Source organism: Triturus cristatus, chromosome 3_1, assembly GCF_964204655.1.
Source record: "Triturus cristatus chromosome 3_1, aTriCri1.1, whole genome shotgun sequence".
Lineage (NCBI taxonomy): Eukaryota > Metazoa > Chordata > Amphibia > Caudata > Salamandridae > Triturus > Triturus cristatus.
In genome coordinates, this window is record NC_140583.1 from 513,949,758 (window position 1) to 513,971,176 (window position 21,419).

At 42.5% G+C, this 21,419-nt stretch overlaps 1 protein-coding gene across 3 annotated transcripts in view; it reads left to right on the forward strand.

The window, feature by feature from the left end:
• LOC146860512 (aminopeptidase N-like) overlaps positions 1–21,419 on the forward strand; it is an 832,137-nt gene that overhangs the window by 312,789 nt on the left and 497,929 nt on the right. For all 3 annotated transcript variants that reach the window (XM_085644423.1, XM_085644424.1, XM_085644425.1), the window contains 2 exons: positions 8,139–8,293; positions 9,449–9,562. In XM_085644423.1, coding sequence (XP_085500549.1) covers positions 8,139–8,293; positions 9,449–9,562 — 269 coding nt within the window. The remainder of the gene's footprint in view (positions 1–8,138; positions 8,294–9,448; positions 9,563–21,419) is intronic.

Here is a 21,419-nt window from a genome sequence, read left to right on the forward strand (position 1 = left end):
GGGCATTGCTGTAGTCCAATCTGCTACTGACGAGGGCCTGTGTGACCGTCCTTCTGGTCCTGGTGGGGATCCATCTGTAGATCTTGCGCAGCATGAGGAGGGTGTTGAAGCAGGAGGAGGAGACGGCATTGACTTGCTAGGTCATTTAGAGCAATGAGTCCAGGATGAACCCCAGGTTGCGTGTGTGGTCGGTGGGTGCGGATCCCAAGGTAGCTGGCCACCAAGAGTCTTCTCAGGCAGAGGGAGTGGATCTGGGGATAAGCACCTCTGTCTTGTCTGAGTTAAGTTTCAGGCGGCTGGTCTGCATCCAGCTGGCGAGGGTCTTCATTTCTTCTTGGAGGTTGGATTTGGCGGTGGCGGGGTTTTTGGTGAGTGAGAGGATCAGTTGAGTGTCGACGGTGTAGGAGATGATGTTGAGGTTGTGCGAGCGGACGATGTTGGCGAGCGGACGATGTTGACGAGCAGTGCCATGTCACACCAGGTGACATCATAGAAACCAAAGTCACAGCAGAGCTACCAGGAGCACAGCAGTGTTTACCACAACATGTTAACAGGTTTCAGTTTGCCACTTTACGTACACTGAGAAATGTTGCTATCCACTAAATCAGTGGTGTCAGAGCCATTAAATCATCAACCACTTCAGAGAACACTGCCACCACCTACTCCTCCATGTGTATTACCTCCTGTTGGATGTCTAGACTACTGCCTTCTTCAATTGTAGCACTAAGGTTTTGCTCTAACTTCTCCTTTGTCCTATGCTTGCAATCATGCCATCTCTTCTTACATCCTGCCCAGTCCTACATGCTCAAGCCAGAACATTGACCTTATCAGGGAAGCCTTTCAACAAGACAGTATTCGTTGGCTGTGGCAGCTTAGAGGTGGTGGTTGAACCTCAACTTCCTCTTCCTGGTACTCTCTTGAGTACTCATTTCCTGCATTCTATCCTCCTGTTCTATGCCCTTCTGGCTTCTACCCTCCTTACTCTCTTTGCTTGTCATATTTGCAGAGTATTAGGGATGTTTTATGTCACTTTTTAAATAATAGCGTGACACATTTATGTTTTGCATCATGCTGAGGCCGCCTCACATTGCTTTCTTTGCACTCCTATATAATGACACCCCTTCTCATAGTAAATGTATGAAAACACAAGGAAACGTGATCCACCCACTGCACTGATAATGAATTATGCAGCACTGACTTGGAACCTTTATTATTTGCTTTTTGCAGCAGTTGAGTGGTATATTAAGATGCATGTTTCAGGTTGTGATGATGATTGTGTAGTAGTTAGTGGGTGTCTTTGTCTATGTTGCTGCTATTTGTGATTGTAGTGGGTTAATGTTTGAAGTACACTCACGTTTCTTTGGTGGAGGTTATTGTATTATTACGTGGTGTATTCATAGGAAAATTATTCCAGTTAATACTTCTGCAATAAGTGTATTTTAGGCTAGACACTTCGTAAATATGAATGAATTTAAAACGATTTTACTTAGTGGAAAACGAGCAGATTTATGGTACGATTGGATGATGACATCAGTGATGTCATCAGTATCCTCAAATGTGAGGTCATAAACACTGCATGATGGGTGTGTGAGTTATGACTAGTTTACCTAACGATAGCTTGTGAATTTCAGTGTCTTCTTAGGTTTTGTTTCATAACCATAGCTTCATTTTAAATGTGTTTTTAATGGCATTTCTGGCCTTTCTGGGCTGTGGTGGTAGGGGTTCAAGGCTACTTTGCGTTGTAACCAAAGAAAACGAAAACTTTACTTTAACCTATGGCTTTTCATTGATATTTTTTTTTATAATGACCATATGCAACAGTTGAATGTAGGGCCTGGCGTCGAATCATCACAGGTGCAAGGCCTGCATTCAGCCCACTGCAGGCACTCAAAGCCGCTGTGCAACCCACAAAGGAGGTTGGCTGTAGAGCCTTACTTGCAACCATGTACCCAACATACCAAAGGCCATGAGTATGGGCTTTGGCCCTGTGCAAAGAGGGTTAGTCTACTGGTCTAGACTGTGGCCAGCCCAGCAACCAACACATAATGGTCACCAAAATATAGCTGCCCCCCCCCCTAATGGCTATTCATATTAGAGGTCTGCTGCAGGGCTTGGCCTGCAGCTAGCTTCTGCACCAAACCTGTAGTGTGCCAACCTCCAGTGTTTACAGCTTGGGTAGATCCATGGCATTGAGCCAGGTCCAGTAGTAAGTCATATGTTTTGTTTACTGTTGGAGCTGTATACTGTAATGTACTGTAATGTTGGCAACTATCATAAAAACACAAAAAAAGAGCAGAACAAAAAAGGGAAAAAGGGAATATGATTTTCAATATTCATTTAAGCCATTATTGCAAAGGAAATGGGAAATACATTTTTAGAATTTTATTCTGGAACTTCCTGTTAGTCGCCTAAAGAAAATAGATGGCTATTATCATTTTTGTGATTATGTTAATGTTATGAATAATTATTGGTCATGCTGTTTTTGTTTTGTTGCTGCTGTTCTCATTGTCACAGCAAACAAATGATCAGTGGCACAGTGAGCAAGGGACCCACGTCTGGGCATACCCATCCCACTTAGGGCGAAATGTGTTACAGCAAACAAATGAAGTTGTTCTCATTGTCATCGTTATCCTCATCAGTATTATTATTATTATTATTATTTCATCACTCAACCTTAATGCCGCCTTCCAAGAGTTAAGCCTTATCTGCTCGACCAAGATATTATGGATCGTGAGAGGTTTTCAACTGTGCACCAATTACCCTGAATACTTGGCAGTATTAAACAATGCAGTCTTTACTTTGATTCGGTTACATAATTTCAACTTCATGCATTTGTGAACAAGCCTGCCATTTGTACTCATATTTGTTAGAGACAATTAGAATTGGCTGTACCTAGGAGAGGCCGGTGTCTCGAAAGAGTCGCGGTGTTGTCAAGGGGGGACGGGCAGACGACACAAAAAAATATAGCAAAAGAAGCAAGAACAAGTTTACCTGCTGCATCGCTGGATCGCCACATCGCTGTCTTGTAAGCTGCTCTCCACTGCGGCCAATTCTGACACTGCTCTCATGCTGCTGCTGGCAGCATGAAAGCAGTGTCAGGATTGGCCTGAGCACCTTGAATTTGCACTCCCAGTTAGACTGAGAGCCTTTGCCTGCTGTCTTTAACCCGGCAGTGAAGCTCGGTTTGGAGACAGCTTCAATGAACATGTGGGTTCGGCTGTCCTGAGATAGCCGGCCAAACTCACATGTGCACTGATACCAGTACAAAACATTCCTCTCATGCTTGTCCCCACTACCTTCTGCGGTGACCCCGCGCCCAAAACTTAGCCCCTCGGGAAAAAAGAAAACGATAATAAACCTGATTATTATCGCTTTATTTTTTATGTTTAAATGCTGCCGGAAAAGGGGGGGGGGGCGCTCCTCTGCCATAGGGGAGGAGCCATAGGGGAGGAGCTAACATGTTTCATACTAGACTGACGCTTGACCAATAAATAATTATTGAAACCGTTCCAATCGTCATTCTATGTATTCTGAGAAAAGCAAGCACGAGTGAGTGAGCGAATGATACAAACAATCTTCTAGCTTGGGCATCATATGAGTAATTTTCTAATGATTTTTAAATATGTTGTATGTTGTTTTATTATATGGTTTTATTGTAACCATATTTTTTATTGATTATGTCATGGCTTATGCTTTTATGAATTTCTGTACTTTTATGATTTTAACTAATCGAATAAAGTGTTTTTGACTGACTGACTGAGCGAAAGATACAGTATTGTTTCCACAATACCTGAGGAATCAGGGTTGTCATGTTCAGTGGTTGCTAGAAACTACATACACCGCTTTAGAATACACAATGTGGTAGTGGCACCAAAGAGCTAGCTGGTCTAACGGCTGATTCATCCTGTGGGGGTGTCCTGAGTCTGTCTGAACACCAAGCCCTCAGTTTAGGTCATCCAAAATGCACAGGTCTTGGGGGGGTCCTAGGAATTACATGACAGTTCCCACTAAAATTAGTAAGGATTTGTTTGTCAAGGTATTCTGCTGATGTGGTTCTCACGTGATCTTAGAGAGTCCTGGAGAGGCATCTGTTTGTAGTCTGAGAGTTCAGAAACTGAGATCATTTAGATTCTCTATTGGATCACGTTAGGGATAAAACAGATGTTAACCATTCATATGAACTCTAATCAATTGTCAGTTGCTCTGATCTGTGCAGGTAGGGAGCTCCATACGATGCTGGATAAACAGGGAAGAAAGTGCTGTCAATGGTTTTTTTCCCTGTAAACAGGAATTATTAAGTGTGGTACCACGATTCAATGCAAGTTCCCGGGTTGGGAATATTTTTGCTTGCATGAATTATTTTGCCCATTCTCATTTATTGCTCTGTGTGTAATGTATAGAAGCTTGAAAAAGGATCTTCTTGCATTTGAGAGACAGAGTACAGTCTTTAGGACTGCAGAGATTTGGGCTTCTATATTTAAATTAAGAAAGTTTTTGATTTTATTTTACCTTCTGATAGTTGAGAGTGCAAGCTTGAATTTGATCAGTAATATTGGTGTTTGTACGTTTGGAGAAATTTGAATGTGGAAACATAGTTCTTGAATTTTTATTGTGTAGAAAGATGATTAAGACAGCCTTTCCATTTGAGTTTTCATGGGAAGTGTAGAATCAAAGAAAACTCCCAGATTACTTGCTTCTTTTGCTATATTTTGGCAGAGGCCCTGGTTCATCTGTCCATTAAGATAGAGGATCTTAACATTTCTACTAACTACTGGCCATTATTTAAAGTTTTGAAGGATTTGGCTTCAAATGATTGTATATCATCGATTGTTCAATGGCTATGAGGCAGGAGCAGAGTTTCGGTGTTTCGTTTCTATATCTTTAGGATTCTTCTGTTTGAGGGTTATATGTGTGCATTTTGCATAGTTGAAACTGATGAGTTTGGAACTGGTGAGATGATGGATTATTGTGGAAATATTGTGTTATGCAGTTAGGATTTGATGAGAAAGGTCTTTGTGAATTGGAATTCACCTGTTCTTTAGATCAAATCAAATCCAATTGAGAGTTACGCCATCCGTACAGACATCTTTCAGTCTAAGAAGTAAGATATCATAATGTACTATGTCAAAATCTGCTGAAAGGTCCAGGAGTTGTAATGTGCTAGACCATTTTTTTAGACCGTGTTTTCAGGTCATTCCCAAATTGCGATTAGGACTGATTCAGTCCTTCTTCCTTTCCAGAATCCTGTATGCCAATCTGAGAGTAGTTGCTTGACTTTTATGAACTCGGAGATCTGGTGAAAAGCTGGTATCTCCATAATTTTGCTACTGAAAGGTACATTGGAGATTAGTCTGTAGCTGTTGTGGACTTAAGGGTCCAAACTGTTCTTCTTACATGGTAGACATATGTATGCCTTCTTCAATATCTCTGGAGAATTTCTTGTGTTTAATAAGTTACTGATATTTTTAACTGGTATAGATGCAAATGTTGATTGATGTTTCTTGCTGTAAATTAATGAAGTATTCAAAACAACAAGAGCAACCCTTATGTCCTTGTGAACCGGGTAGGTACTGAGTACAAAACAATATCCACAAGGAACTCACTTGTAATCATAATACACAGTTTGTGACTAAATACGTCACTCTGATTTAATCACAGCACAAAATAGCTTTTCTTTTTTAGAAAGCATATCAAATTAATTTCACGTCCACTTTCATAATAAGCCCTCACCAAGGCCTATACCTTTATTTGTAAAACCTAACCTCAGCCGAGGTAGGTGTTTATTTTATTCAAAAGTTCATTTGTTTCATATCAGAAAAATATATACATTTCTAAAGTTGAACATATATACACAATTCAATATTTACAGTGATGTGTGACCCCAAGTGAAAAAACCATAACCTATTACATTACATATGTATAAACAAGGAAAAAGAATTAAAAGGGTTATTGGTGATATATATAAGGACAGATTTTGTAATTTGTAAATGATTCAACCCGAAACTGTCTCTATTATATGTGTTGTCGACGGCGTTTCGACCCACTCTAGATACCGGGTCTCTTCAGGACTGTATTTCTGGGGACCAGATGTATACACTTGAGTCCAATGGATCCCGTATGAATTGGTAAGGAAGATTACTCTCAACTTCAGTTCACTGTCTCACTAGTAACGGCCAAGACACGGATCGGAATACTCCAGTGTGTTTCCAATGGTAATATAACCTCTCAATCGGTAATTTTTAGCATCTTTTAATTTCGCATAAGGAGAGATCTCACTGATGAGCCGGATTACTCCCGTAGCGACTGGGGCGTCTGTCATTTAATGAGGACGATAGCCAGGAAACGCTGTAACCATGCGGGACGCAATCCGTCGAATACCACGGGATCCATTGGACTCGAGTGTATACATCTGGTCCCCAGAAATACAGTCCTGAAGAGACCCGGTATCTAGAGTGGGTCGAAACGCCGTCGACAACACATATAATAGAGACAGTTTCGGGTTGAATCATTTACAAATTACAAAATCTGTCCTTATATATATCACCAATAACCCTTTTAATTCTTTTTCCTTGTTTATACATATGTAATGTAATAGGTTATGGTTTTTTCACTTGGGGTCACACATCACTGTAAATATTGAATTGTGTATATATGTTCAACTTTAGAAATGTATATATTTTTCTGATATGAAACAAATGAACTTTTGAATAAAATAAACACCTACCTCGGCTGAGGTTAGGTTTTACAAATAAAGGTATAGGCCTTGGTGAGGGCTTATTATGAAAGTGGACGTGAAATTAATTTGATATGCTTTCTAAAAAAGAAAAGCTATTTTGTGCTGTGATTAAATCAGAGTGACGTATTTAGTCACAAACTGTGTATTATGATTACAAGTGAGTTCCTTGTGGATATTGTTTTGTACTCAGTAAATTAATGAAGAGCAGGAGTATAATGGGCATCTGGTTGGGCTGCTAGCTTTTGGCAGGCAATCAAATTCGGAGGCTAAATGTTCTTGGTAAGATGATATAGATGCAGATAGTTTACATTTTGAGATTTTGTAGGTTGTTGGATAAGGGAGCGGGTTTGATAGATATGATCTACTAGTTTTCTTTTGGGAGTGAAATGGCATACAATTCGGTTCTTGTTGTTTTCACCCATTGGCTGCTTTGTGGAGATACAATTATTTTTGGCTGAGAATTTTTCTTAATGTGTATGAGACGATGAGGGGGTAGGAAGTGGTTTTGGGCTCATGGTGCTAGGACTGTTGCATTCTTTACCCTCATTGTCCTGCTCAAGTAGGCATATTATGGATATGACTGTGTTTTGAGAGGGTGAGTATGGCTCATATTGAGTATGTGAAATTGCTGGTGGTGTAGGATTGAGTTTTGGTAAGGTTTTAAAATAAAGTTGAGTTCTCTTGTGATATAGTATGGGGAAATGAAAAGTTTGTGTGTTTGGTGCTGTTGCTTATTTTTGTTGTTGTTTAAAGTGGAAGGGGTTTGAGTGATGCGTCGTGCTGGAATGTAAGCATCTCATTTCAGTGCACTGGGCCTGTCTAGAGCCAACAGGATCACAAACCCCAATGCCTAGACACAATAGAAGTCCTAGCAATGGAAACTAAATAAACCCTTGCCCTGTACAACAAAAATAATCTAATATCTAGGTCCTATAACCAATTGAAAACCTAAGTCCATGAACCAATACAAATCTGGGATTGGCAGCTAATAGAAATCCTAGTACTAAGCCCTTTTTGTTTAATACAGTCACTTCCTTACATAACATCCTTGAGACACTTTTTATTCTGGTTCAGGTGTAGTTCAGAAAATACTTTGAAAGTAATCTTGTCCGGGAGATGTTACTCTTCATGATGCCATCTCTCGGACCTATTAACTGACAATGTAATTTACAGAATAGGACTACGTATGATTTGGTACCAGGGCCACAATGCATCAATGCATGTCATGAAGCATTTTTAAAGAGCTTAAGAAAATAAAGCAGAGTGCACAAAATCCAGACTGATGCCTGTTTAATAGGGACTTACTAATATTTATCATTAAACATATTCCTAACTCTGTGAGATTCTGCTTTGTATGGGTATTCAGCTGTCAATCAATTGTTTTTGCTCTCTTTCTTTGCAGATCAGATAGGTATTCCTGACTTCAGTGCAGGAGCCATGGAGAACTGGGGTCTGGTCACATATAGAGAGGCAGCTCTCTTTCTTCACCCATCAGAATCATCTCTAAAAAACAAGGAGAGAGCACTTATTTCTATGGCTCATGAGCTTTCACATCAGGTACTAGTTGTTCACTTGTTCATTTGCTTTGCAGCATATTTAGCAGAGTGATGCAATTTAACTTAAGGTGTTTTAAGGCTGAATTCAGATATCTTGATAATAAGTCACTGTAATTATGGTAATATTTTGAAAGATAGTGGATGTACAATTTATAGCACAGGACTCGACCTACCTCATACAATCTGTGATGTTAGATTAATGCTTAAAAGCCCTTACCTTTGCTATCAGTAGTTTGGAGGTGCACTGAAACAGGGAATCACGGTTCTCAGGGGCACACTGCAGCCCAGAGGCAACATTCTTTTCCACACAGTCTTTTGCCCCATTCATGCCTTTACTACACAAACTTTACCATGTAGTGTTAACCATGCATGGTAAGTGTAGGTAAGATATGGGTCTTCAAACTGCCACGTGCGTGACTGTGTGGGGGCCAAGAAGGGGTTGTCCGTCCATGAGGGGTTCATTGTAGGGCCTGTCACCAATCCCACTCTGTGCCCTGGTGTGCATAGCTGGAGGGATGTGCCACATGGGGTGGCGTTGGGAGCAGGGCATGGCCTTCAGTTGTACACCCCACAGGGTTGGCCTAGTTAAGTATGGTAAAATGCTTAATGTTAAAAAAAGCATAAAAATTAAATGAAAAACAATGGTCAAAGTGACAATATAGTTAGGTGAAAATGAGAGTTAAAACAACCTTTCAAGCTAAATATCGCTCAAATTCACCAATTATAGTTATCTAAAGAAACTATAACTCAAGCCCTCGCCATACACTGCTTATGACCTCACATAATACATCAATCATGACATAATTTATGATATCATTTATCACATCACTATGACATTTGAAATTAAATCATTGATTAGAACACTATCCGTGGCATAATATGTATGTAAGGTAAGTGCAACAAACATAATTTATATTAAGCTCCAAACCCATACATAGATCACTTTGCAAATCGCTTTCTCATTCCCGAACAGGTCAGTGTGCAAATTACATATCCCTGCTTTGCTAATTGGAACGACAGATCTGGCTCTGGTATGTTAGTGCACTGGTTTCATTGAACAAGGGAACTGCTGGATTTAGCCACTTACACAATTCATAGTATTTCACTACAGTGTTCTCTCTTGATAATGCTCATTTGGTTTGATTTTCCCATTTAGTGGTTTGGCAATCTTGTGACAATGAGGTGGTGGAATGACATCTGGCTTAATGAGGGCTTTGCCACATATATGGAATACCAGGGTGCCGATCATGTTGAGCCATCATGGAACATAGTAAGTGTCCAAAATATAATATGTAAGTATTTACTTCACAAATGCCTTCCCAGCAGCCATCATAACTATAAAGACACTCATACTCATAGGCAAAAAGGGGGGACACACCAGTGTTCACATCTAAAATATATACCTACATATAAAATATATGATTTAATAGGTTTGTAGAAGAAGAGGTGTGGTGCAGTGGCCAGAGCGCCTGACTCCGAAGCACAAGGTTCACGGTTAGATCCCCGGCACCGGTGGCAGCTCAGCTCAACACCCTGTGACTCTGAGCAAGAGCGTACTTAATCTCCCTGATGCTCCCAGCACCTTGAGACCCCTTGGAGTGATAAGTTTGTACAAATACAGGATACAACTATTGCAGCAGAAAAACAAATTTCTTGTGACGGAGATATATTCAAAGTTGACATAAACAATACATCACGTCTTACCATCCTTCTAGCCATGTTTTCTTTTGTGTTGAGTGTGTTCAAGATATTGGCAATTACCCCCCAGGGTACTCTTACTAGAGAGACAACTGCCAGAGTAGGGATTCTTCTATCTCAAATGTCATTAGTTCAGTAAATATTTACATTTTAGTTATCATTATATCAATTGAAATAATCTAAAAGTCCACGTTTCAAATTAAGATAAAATAGCAGCATGCTTGTGTGTTTATGTGGGATAACATGTATGTGCAAGCTTTTTGTGTCTGTATGTGTGAACATGAGTGAAGTGAGTAACAGCCAGTGAGTGTGAATTACTAGGACTGAATGTAAGTGAGCATGAGTGAGTCAGAATGAGTGACAGTAAGCGTGACTGCTAGTGAGTGAGATGGGGTGAGTGAGAACAAATACAAATGAGTGTGATGGTGTGTGAGAAAGAATGAGTAGGAGTAAGAGTGAGAATGTAGGAGTGAGTGAGAGTAAGCCTGAATGTGAGTGATAGTGAATGAATGTGGCTCAATGGTAGAGCAAGAGACAGTCAGTGTGAGTAAGAATAAGTAAGAGCGAGTTTAAGACACTATTAATGGGCCAGAGTAAGATTGTGTAAGAGTGAGTGTGAATATGAATGAGTAAGAATGAGTGAGTAAGACTGAGATTAACACAGTCAGTGAGATTGAGATTACATTGTGTGAGAATGATTGAGAGTAAGTGATTGTAAGTGAGTATGATGGAGAAAATGGTGTCATGCTTGTGAGTGCCTTTGGCACTGGCATATTGAAGGCAGTTATTGGCTTACAGGCGCACCAATGGCAAAATACTTGTGATGGCACACTGGAGGACATTTTTAACATGACAGGCATCTGTGACAAACTACTGGCACTTGCATACTAGGAGTGACAAGGGCTGACATAGCATTTTGGAGGTAATTATTCAACAGTGGCACAAATGCTAATGCTGGCATACTGGAAGTAATTCTTGGCATGGACACCCATGGAAAAATACTGACCCTGGCATACACAAGCTAACGCATAGCATATGGGGTAGCTGCGGGAAATTACTCATGCTGGAACACTTAAGGACATTCTTGGTATCGGGCACCCATTGTACAATGCTGGCACTAGCACAGTTGAGGTAATTCTTGGCATAAGGGAAGACAACCGTGGCATTTAAGATTGGGTCTACCATGTCAAAAGGCTTGCCCTGGAATACTGGAAGCAAATGCTGACATAATGGTCCCCCATAATAAATGGATGGTATTAATGGCAAAATTCTGGATGTGGCTCCTTGCAGTTTGTTGTTGGCATAACGGGGCACCCATGAAAGAAAGGGTAAATATTGTTTACAACAAAAGTGGTACAACGCATGCCATTACAAAGCGGTCAGTACATCAACCGCATTCTTACACCTCATACCATTACAATGCAAGTCGTTACAACGGCTGGCTGTAGGGGGCAGAAGGTGTTGGATTTAAAATCCAACACCTTCCCTACTGTTGCACAGACTGGAGTTGGAATAGTAAATTATACCATTCCAAAGTCCAGCGTCCCCCTACTGCAAGTCGTTGTAATGACTTGCGTTGTGATGGTATGTGTTGCAACAACGCAGTCGTAGTAATGACCGCGTTGTAATGGCATGTGTTGTAAACCTGTGCGTTGTAACGTGTCATATTCGAAAAAAAGCTTAACCAAGCATTTTGTTTTTACATATTTTTGCACCCATTACATATTTTATAAAATGGGTTTTAGTCTTAGGAGCAGTAGCTTTCATAGACTTGACACTTGAATAGTTAAAGCGTGCCCTTTCTATGCCTATGGCTTCTATGCCTGTGGCAGCAGCACTGATACACAATGGCAGTCACTTCATTGAATAATATCCGATTTCAATTTGCTGAAGTCCGTCTCTGAAACTTTCATATTTGGTGAGCAGAGAAGAAGTGTTTCTTCTATCAAACAAATCCCTGCTGCCTGATGTTGGGTGAATACTCTCTTGGGCAAATTCAAGGAAATTTGCACTTCTCTTTGAAGCACAACGGGGCATATCAGCAACAAGGCGATACAAAATTATCATCGCTTTTGTGTCCGTTTTCGGGAGAAAAGCGGCGATAATTTTATCGCCTAATTAGCAAGGTCACACTATTGCGTGAAACCTTGCATTAGCGCCCGGATTCTCAACGCCCAGCTTTGCATCTCTAATGAGATGCAAAGTGGGCGTTCCTGACCTGACTGGAGAAATGTCGCTAAGCGACATTTCTACTATCATCAAGCCCCACGCTATGAAGCATAGCCTATGGAAGGTGGATATCATGGCTAAGTATGTGAGGTCCTATCATCAAGCTAACGCCAAAATTCGTGAGATTATCGCTGGGTTTCCAGCGATAATCTCACTGTTTGGCAGTCAGCGCTAGGATTTTTATCGCTTTTGAGATAAGCGTTGCTAATAGCACGCTATCTCAGCGATAAAAATCCACGTTAGCCGACGATAATTATCCTAGCGCTAAGTGCGCTTAGCGATAATTATCGCCGGTTGTTGCTGATATGCCCCAAAGTTTCCTAAATACTCACACCTACCTTAGCATGAAAATGTGCCCTGTCCCGCTCAGAGGCCCAAACATCCATCACAAGTGGAGACTTGAAACTCATCTTGCTAGCAATAAAAGATAAAACATGGCTGAAATATTAACACAGATTGAAATTATATTCTGGCAATGGGCAGTAAAGTACATGATATGGAACCCTTCCAGAGTGATTATGCAAATAATCGACTTAAAATTAGAGAGAGTACAGATATGGGACTCACATCCAAAGTCAATTTATTTTTGTAAGAGTTGCTCAACAGCAGGGCAATTGACTTTCTCAAAAATTCATCCCTCCAATGTTGAACTCTGTAAAACATGGGTGACTGCAGTTTCCATGTCTAAGCCATTATATGACTGGTGAATGGTTGGTAACTGAAACACTAACCACCCTGTTTTTGTTTGCATTTACCCTCACCTCAAGTTGGCAAACTGCCACATCGCCTCCCATTATCCCCAAAGGGTGAGGTATCTTAAGCATATTGTGATGTGTGTGATTTGTTGTGGTATGTCATGTTGGGGGTTCCCCATTAAACAGCATTGCTAATGTTAAATAGAATGAAATTTTATTTTCCAGTCACATCTGTTCTCAGGCGTGTCCCTTGGCTGTGGACTTCTCTTTGCCTCCCTGCACAGTTCTTTGCAGCAAGGTTTTTCTGTGTTGCTTTGGATTTTCAACTTCTAAACAGAACAAGATAGGATCTTTTATGCTCACCATACTGCATCAGACCAGTTTGGGAAGTTTAGAATGAGGCCTGCCAATGAACGCCCTCTTGACTAAAAAGCCAAGGGTATAGCTGTTTTAACTGTAGAACTAAGGAAATGTGCTGGGTGCTTTTGATCATCCATAGTCTGATCAGCTGGATGGCTCAGTAATTAAAATCAATACGGCAGCATTATGGATGCTTATCATCCCTATAATGTGAAACACTGAGAACATTATGAGATGTTTTTTACAAATAATCCAACCTTTAGTTTAAGGAAACTACACTGGAATCCAAATGTATCTGTCCGAAAATGCAAGTGATGTACTACTTCTCCATAGGTGGTCTGGCTGACCTCAAATGTTACTGTTTGCACACATAATCATAATGTATTCCGGTGTTAGACCAGACAGCCATTGGTGTGGTCTTCCCCCAAATGTTTTGCTTTGTCCCTTCCTGTTTGCTGAAATTCGTTTTTGTTGACCTTAGCACTCTTTGCACTTTACCACTGCAAATCAGTGCTGAAGTTCTTCTGCTCACTCCTCTAAAACATAGTATAATTGGCTTACACCCAATTGGCACATTTAATTTACTTGTAAGTCCCGCGTAAAGTGGTACACTACCTGTAACCAGGGCCTGCAAATTAAATGCTACTAGTGGGCTTGCAGCACTTATTATGTCACCCACTTAAGTAGCCCATTAAAATATGTCTCAGGTCTGCCATTTCAACCTGTGTGCAGTTTTAAACTGCCAATTGAACCTGTCAAAATAAACTTTTTGCCACATATAAACATCCCATTTTAGTACATATATGACACCCCTAAGGTAGGGCCTAAACAGGTCATAGGAAATGGTGTATTGAATTTCAAAAGTTAGAAATGTACTTTCAAGTTTTACATGTCCTGGTGGTGAAAATCTACTAAATTAGTTTTTCACTATTATGAGGCCTCCTTCTGTAGGATAACATTGAGTTACTTTATTGCATTTGATAAATGATAACGTGTGATTGGGAACAGGTAGAAATGTCATACTTGGACTGAAAAGAATTATAATTGACAATTCTTTTTAATGGTAAAGTCAGATTTAAAGTCACATTTCTATTCGGTGCCTGGAGTCTGTGTACTGGTTCCCATGACTGCGATCAGCATGGCAGTTCACCGTTGTATATTTCTCTGAGACAGTAAGACAAAGAGGGACTAGGTATTTGTAGAATGGGCTATCCTATAAGAATGTGTGGAATGGAGCTGCTCCCTGATACACTTACCATTCAAAGGTGCTGCCTCAGCAGACTCACAAAGAACATTCAACCAGCCTTTTGTCACTCCAGACCTCTTGGAGCCTGGGCAGGGAGAAGGAAATTCCAGAACCATCTGTGGGGGGAAACTCTGGAAGTTTCTTCCACTTCAAAGCTGGCAACAGTTATAAAAATTATACCCTCATACCCGCTCTTCAGTTCACTCCTGGACCTGCAGAGGACCCCAAGCAGGACAGCTTTGTACTTCAGAGGACTGCCCTGCTGGTTGAGGCCTGCTTTGTACTTCTGCAGACTTCTCTGCTGCTACCAAAGGACTGGCTTGCTGCTTAAAGCCTGCCTTGTATCCTCCAAGGACTGCCCAGGACTGCCTTGCTGCTTGATCCCAGGACTACCAGAGTGACTCCAAGGGCTAGTTGGCTGGCCTTGTGTTCTAAGCTATAGGGACATAAAAATGCTCCAACAACCTTGAACTCCCACCTGGACCATGCCTGAAGTGAGTCATGCCCTCTAAGTGATGCCCACCCAGTTCTGGTGCTAAAGGTGTTCAAACAGCCATTATTGAAAACTTTGACTTTAAATATTTTCCATCAAAAAGTGCTTGAGTACCAACAGGAGATTGGGACCTACTTGTTCATTGATTCTCCCAAGATACATCACCAATCAGCCTAACTTCGCGGTAGCTCCCACTAAGTTCTACTCCGCAGAAGCAAAACCTGTTTGGAGGCTCCTCTAAAAAGGGGTACGCAGCTCAGTGGCGGCTAGTGGCATTTGAAAGTGGTGCAGCATAAAAGCAAATACAACATAAAGCTGAGGGTGTCTATGGCACAGGATAAATGCTTCTATAGTTCAAAACAAACATAATTGCGGCCTGCTATATAACAACAATACTATTACATTTATAGAAGTTTTAAAGTGCGCAGTAAATTGATCTGCTTTCTGGTGCCTGTTGCTCCAACACAAAATTATTTCACCGACCATAAAAGATGTCAGCGTCCCACAAAATGTAGCTCATGCTTGCAAACCAATCAGCTACATTACACTGATGACACATGACAAACAAAACACTGCCTTTCAGATCGCATATCAAGTAAAATGTAGCCCGCAAACCAAATTGTATATCATCCTTCCATTAATGTAGAACAGACAGCGCCCTCAGGCTCAACCCCCTTCGCTCTGCTTCAGAGTTTGCCACCCAAAGTGGGGATACTGGCACCTGGACAAACCTAGAGAGTGGTGCTACAGCAGCGGAGACTTATTACTGTATCGTGGCGGGGCTTCATCTGGAAAATGTGTGCCACAGGCATGTGCCATTTTCCACATGAGAGTTTAGTACTCAGCTTGTAATATCAAAGGGGCGGTAATTTAATTCTCAAATTATAATTGAAAATCACTAGTGTTAAAGTCAGTATGAAAACGCACCTTGATGCAGCTGGAGTCTAAGATGTGAATCTGAAAGGAATGAGGCAGAAAGTGCTGTAAGACGAACCCGTAGCACTCAAGCCAGGCAGCATCAAATAGTTGTGTTTACTGTTTTCACACAGACTGCGCCCACCACACAGTTTTAAATCAATTAGATAAATCTTGAGTCGAGCGAAGAGGGGAGCCAGCAGTCAAATATATTCATACAAATTAAAGTGGAATCATGCCATACGTTACCTACCTTAACATTTCCAGTCATGATGAGGCGTCTGTTCCAACAATCCCACTCTAATCACGGTGAAGGTGTCATTCCGGATGCAGCCTGAGCACAGACAGCGAACCCTGTGAATCCTGGAGCTGCTCTCCTGCAGAGAAGTACCAGAATTGGTTGGAGAAGACTTCCCCAGCGCTCTTTTGGAGACTGGGGACCTGTGGCTGCAATCTGCCCGGCTGTTTATAACACCCGCACTGTGCCCATTCCAGGATGGCATGCAAATCTTACATATATGTATTACCAAAGACAGCCAACACTTGTAGTTTTGTGAACGTTGTTGGCCTCAGTTTTATTACATTTACATATCTACACATTTTATACTTCTGCTGGACATATTTTTATGGCCAGTGTCATAAATCATCATCATGAACCATCGTAAAATCGGGTGTCATATGTTATTCTGTTGCTCATCATAAATCACGAGTCATAAATCATTGGTGTATCATAAATCATTGTGTCACAAGCAGTCATACGTTTGGTGTCATAAATCATTCTGCATTATCGTCATAAATCATCAACACTAAATCATGTGTTAGTCATAAATCACTTGCTTGTCATAACTCATTTGCATATCATAGAGTTGTAATTCACCCAGACGGTTCGTACATTGTTCTGTTGGGATCCACGCCCCTTTGCGTGTTGGGGTAGCCTCTCCTTGGACTGCAGAGAACTGGAATTTACTTAAGAGGTTACCATCCCTATGATTTAACAGGGGGCCCTCCCCCGCTAGCCGTGCTGCCATGTAGGTTAGTAGGCAGCATACTGTGCAGCATTTTGAGTTCCTGATGCACTCCACCCTTATTAAAGCACCTTTTCCGGCATGGTCAGTTTTTGACCTTCTCAGGTGCAGTTCCAACTCCGCCACACGGGCCTGCCATCGGCTGCCTGTAGGCAATGCTCTGCAGGGCCTGTCGTACGTGAGGCCACTAGCTCGTTCAGCCAAAATGCCCCAAGGAATGCAATCACAAAGACTGTTTCGAACCGGTTGAGCTCATATGTGTCTTTTGCTATTTCCCCCAGTGCATTCATGAGTAAAACCAATCCATTGAAGTCTATGGGCCTACGATTGTCCGCTTTTACCACTTCCGAGCGCTTCCATCTCTCCATTGCTGCTTTGATTAAATAAGATGTGGTGGGTTGCTGTCCCGTGATTAACTTGGAGAAGTGTGCTACCACTGATAGGTGGGCCTGGGCCCAGCATCTGGTCCTTCTGTTAATAAAGGCCCATTGAATGAATTGCTCCACAGGCCCCCTTGTCTTGCCTGCATCGCCCAGTGCTGGATATTTCCTATGAGCATCACTGTCCCTGCACATTTCTTGTAGCTCTTGGCCACTAGTATCGACAAGTCTGTTTAGCCAGAGACCCTAAGTCTTCTTGGAAGGGGGTCATGTTCCTCTTCGCCCCAGTGCCTGCTCCCTGAATCTGCTCATCTGTGCGCGGAAGGGGTCATCTGCCACTTCATTCTCCACTCCCGGTACATGGCATGCTTTCAGCTCTATGTTCCCTTCCAACTGTAATTGAACCAAGCAACGCATTAGCCTTAATGTGTCAGGGCACCTGGCTGTCACTCTGTTGATTGCCTGCACTACTCCTTTCTTATCAGACCAGAGTGTCCCCTTCATGTCCCTTAATTTTTCCTTCCAGACCACCAGGGAGTCTATAATGGGGAACAGTTCTAGGAATGTGATGTTGCTGGTGACGCCCTGTTTATGCCAGCTGTCCGGCCATAGCCATGCGCACCACTTGTCCTCTAGAATTGCCACAAAACCTGTGCTGCCTGATGAGTCTGTGAACAAGGCAATCTGTCTGGACGTCAGCCAACCCTCTCTCCAAATAAACCGGCTGTAAAATTCTGCTAGAAATATGTCCCGCATGATAAGGTCTTGTTTGACCCTTGCCCCCAACCTTACATGCTGGTGTTTGTGCATGAGCCCAGCAGTTAGCTGAGTTAGGCGTCTGGCAAAGGCCCGACTGGCAGGGATGATCCTGGCCGCAAAATTGAGCCTTCTAATAATCTGTTGTAACTCGAGGAGGGTTGCCTTCTCCCTACCGCGTAAGTTTCGAATGGTGTCCCTGAATTCCCTTACCTCTGCCTCTGGGAGTCTGGACGTTCCTGCAACTGAGTCAAGCTCAACCCCTAAAAATGTGAGCAGGGTGGAGGGACCTATTGTTTTGTCTGCTGCCAAAGGGACTCCCAGCTCCCCCGCTAGCTCTTGAAATGCTGCCAGGGTCTCACCACACACCGCCGACCTTGCTGGACCCATGAACAAGAAGTCATCGAGGTACTGCAATATGCCCCCTGATGGGTACCGGTTATGTAAGGCCCATTCCAAAAAAGGTGCTAAATTGCTCGAAATATGCGCAGGACACTGAACATTCCATGGGCATCGCTTTATCAAAGTAAGTTGCCCCCTCCCATTGAAAACCCAGGAGGTGAAAGCCTACTGGGTGAACCGGGAGGAGGCGGAATGTGGACTCAATGTCGGCTTTGGCCATAAGGGCACCATGGCCTGCTGCCCTTACTAGGTCAATGGCATCATCCACTGTCGCGTAGCCCAGTGAGCATACTTCTGAGATAATGCCATCGTTGGCGGACTCTCCCACTGGGAAGGAGAGGTGGTGAATGAGTCTGAACTGGCCTGCTTCCATCTTGGGAACCTCCCTCAATGGAGATATCACTAGTCCCTTTGGTACGGGGGCAATGGGCATTCAACCCTGCCCAGGGCTATTTCTTTGTCTATTTTCTGCCTCACTATCTCTGGGTGCGAAGCCGCTGATTTCAAGTTGTTGGTGCTGCCCGAGTGCAAGGGGCCTTCACATGGTATGACAAATCCTTCTTCAAATCCTTTCAATGGCATCCTTGTGCACTCTTTGTTATGGTACTTGTTAGCTAGCCTTCTGAGCTGGTGCGTGTTAATGGGGGATGTGGCTCACTGGTAACTGCTCAAGTCCTCCAGTCCCACAGCAGTCCTGTGTCAGTATTACTGCTTCTTCTTTTTCTCTTTCTTATCCCCTTGCTGCTACTTCTTGCGCCTGCACCCAGCTGCTGGGTACCCCCCCTCCATAGGTGGAACATATGTGTTGAAACATACAAGAGGCCCCCGATGTGTACTCACTGGCCTCGAAATTCTAGCAAATGGCGGCCTGCCTGCTGGTGGGTGGTGGTTTACAATAATTATATGTTTTGGGCCTGTGAAATGACCTACCCTTGCCTTTGTGAAAGTAACCCCGAAAGGGCTGCTTACCCTTACTTGCCCTTGTTTTGACCTCTTTCGCCACCATCATTTTATGTATAAAACCAGATACGTTCTCCGTATTCCATTCAATCTCAGGGTGGGTCTGTATTTTTAACCTAAAACCTTTATCGTATACTAGCCATGCATCCCCTGGGAACTGCCTGTGTGCCCCGTGGATATTGACCTCGTACAGCCAAAGATCTGCTTCCTTCTGTGGAAATTTCTCAACATTAACGCAGGCTATTATTCTGAAGGCATCTAACCAATTATCAAAAGTCCTTTCCTTTCTCTCCTTTCTCCTCTCTTTCCTGTTCTTATTGCACACTGCTAAGTCTTGCCCAACCAATTGTATTTCTAACAATGCGAAAATATCTATGAACTCCTTTCTCCATATTCTCTCCTTAACAGCTAACGGGGTGAGACTCGCTAACCCGGTGGCCCTTGTGACCAAGGATCAAGGGCCTGCTGATGGCCTAGTGTGAGCCTCAGGGGGTTGACCTGCTCTATCATGGTATTTATAAACAACAGAGGTCCCTAGGCATCAGTTGAGTAAAGAGGGAGTAAATAAGGACCCAATCAGTGCTTATTTTCAGAGACTTGTCCAGCCGGACAGTGGTCATAAATTTTTACTAATAAGGTAATGTAGACAACAAAATACAAAAGAATTCTCAAAGTAGGACACAAGCCTGTGTACCGTACAACAGATAAGGAAGAAAGCTTTTTACAAAAGAAGTTGTTCAGGCGAAAAAATGTTTGTAACAATGAGAAAAAGGTTGGAGAATAAGATTAACAAACATTACATAGAAACCCTTATGTACATAGTATGATGTCAATAGGAACATATAGGGTATATGCAATTGTCGACGACGTTTCGATCCTCACACATAATACTGGGATCATCATCAGGACACCATAATCAAAGCCTGTGCATATGACCTGAATAATTGAATGAGCATTTGGAGAGAATTTAAGGGGGAGAGAGAAAAAGAAAAGGAAAAATTGCATAATTAGTAAGAGAAAAACAATGAAGTAAAGGTCTGACTGACCACTATGCGACTCTGCTTACGTGAAGGGATAATAGTCTTGTATTTTAATCGTCGTGAGGCCAAGGAGGGGGTGAAAAGGGGAGTGAACCGGAGTGATCTGTAAAAATGAATAGTTGGTGCTGTTGGCATGTTACAAGAAATTGAATATGAGGACAAAGATGCGGAGGTGTGAGTTACCGATAATAAACCATGCAGAAGACATGCAGAATATTAAGGAGTCTGCAGCGGTAACGGATGCGTAATGAAGGCTGTGGGTGAGTTCAAACATACGGAATTGAGTGTCACTAAGTGGCGTGACAATGCCTAAGAGTGAGGCAGTGAGCCGAAGAATTATTGGTAAATTACGGACATCGTGAACGGTGAAGGGAAAAGCAAAGGGGACTGACCGGAATCGGAGGGGTTGGATCCGAAATATAGGGGTCCAATGATTCGCGCCAAGTCAGCAGAGCAGAATGGAAGGAATGGGACGCAGGGACATTCAATAGTAAACCTGCGAAGGAGCACAATAATGTTGGGAGATGAGACTGAGGGGGCGAGGCTCCCAGGAAATTAAGAAGGGCGAGTGGCCAAGGGATAGTAACACTCACCTCGATAGGACTAGTTACTCAATAGAGAGTGTTATATTCGCTCGGGAATTGAAGCTCCTAGGACTTGGATGGGGACACAATTTGGTGCTGGGAGGAAAAGAAGGCGGGGTGGTTAGCAGGGGCTGAGATGTATACGTGATGAAGGGATCGAACAGAGTTAGGCACTTACCTAATGATGAAGAATAATGAAGCGTGCTGGGTGAGTAGGGACTGGCAAAATGGGTTGGTCCGCGGCAATGCGCTGAAAGGGGGAAGGAGCAGGGGGTTAGCGGGTACAAGGGAAGGAGGGTGGTGAAGGTGAATTATTTGGCGGGCTTTACCTGGAAGGGGGATGA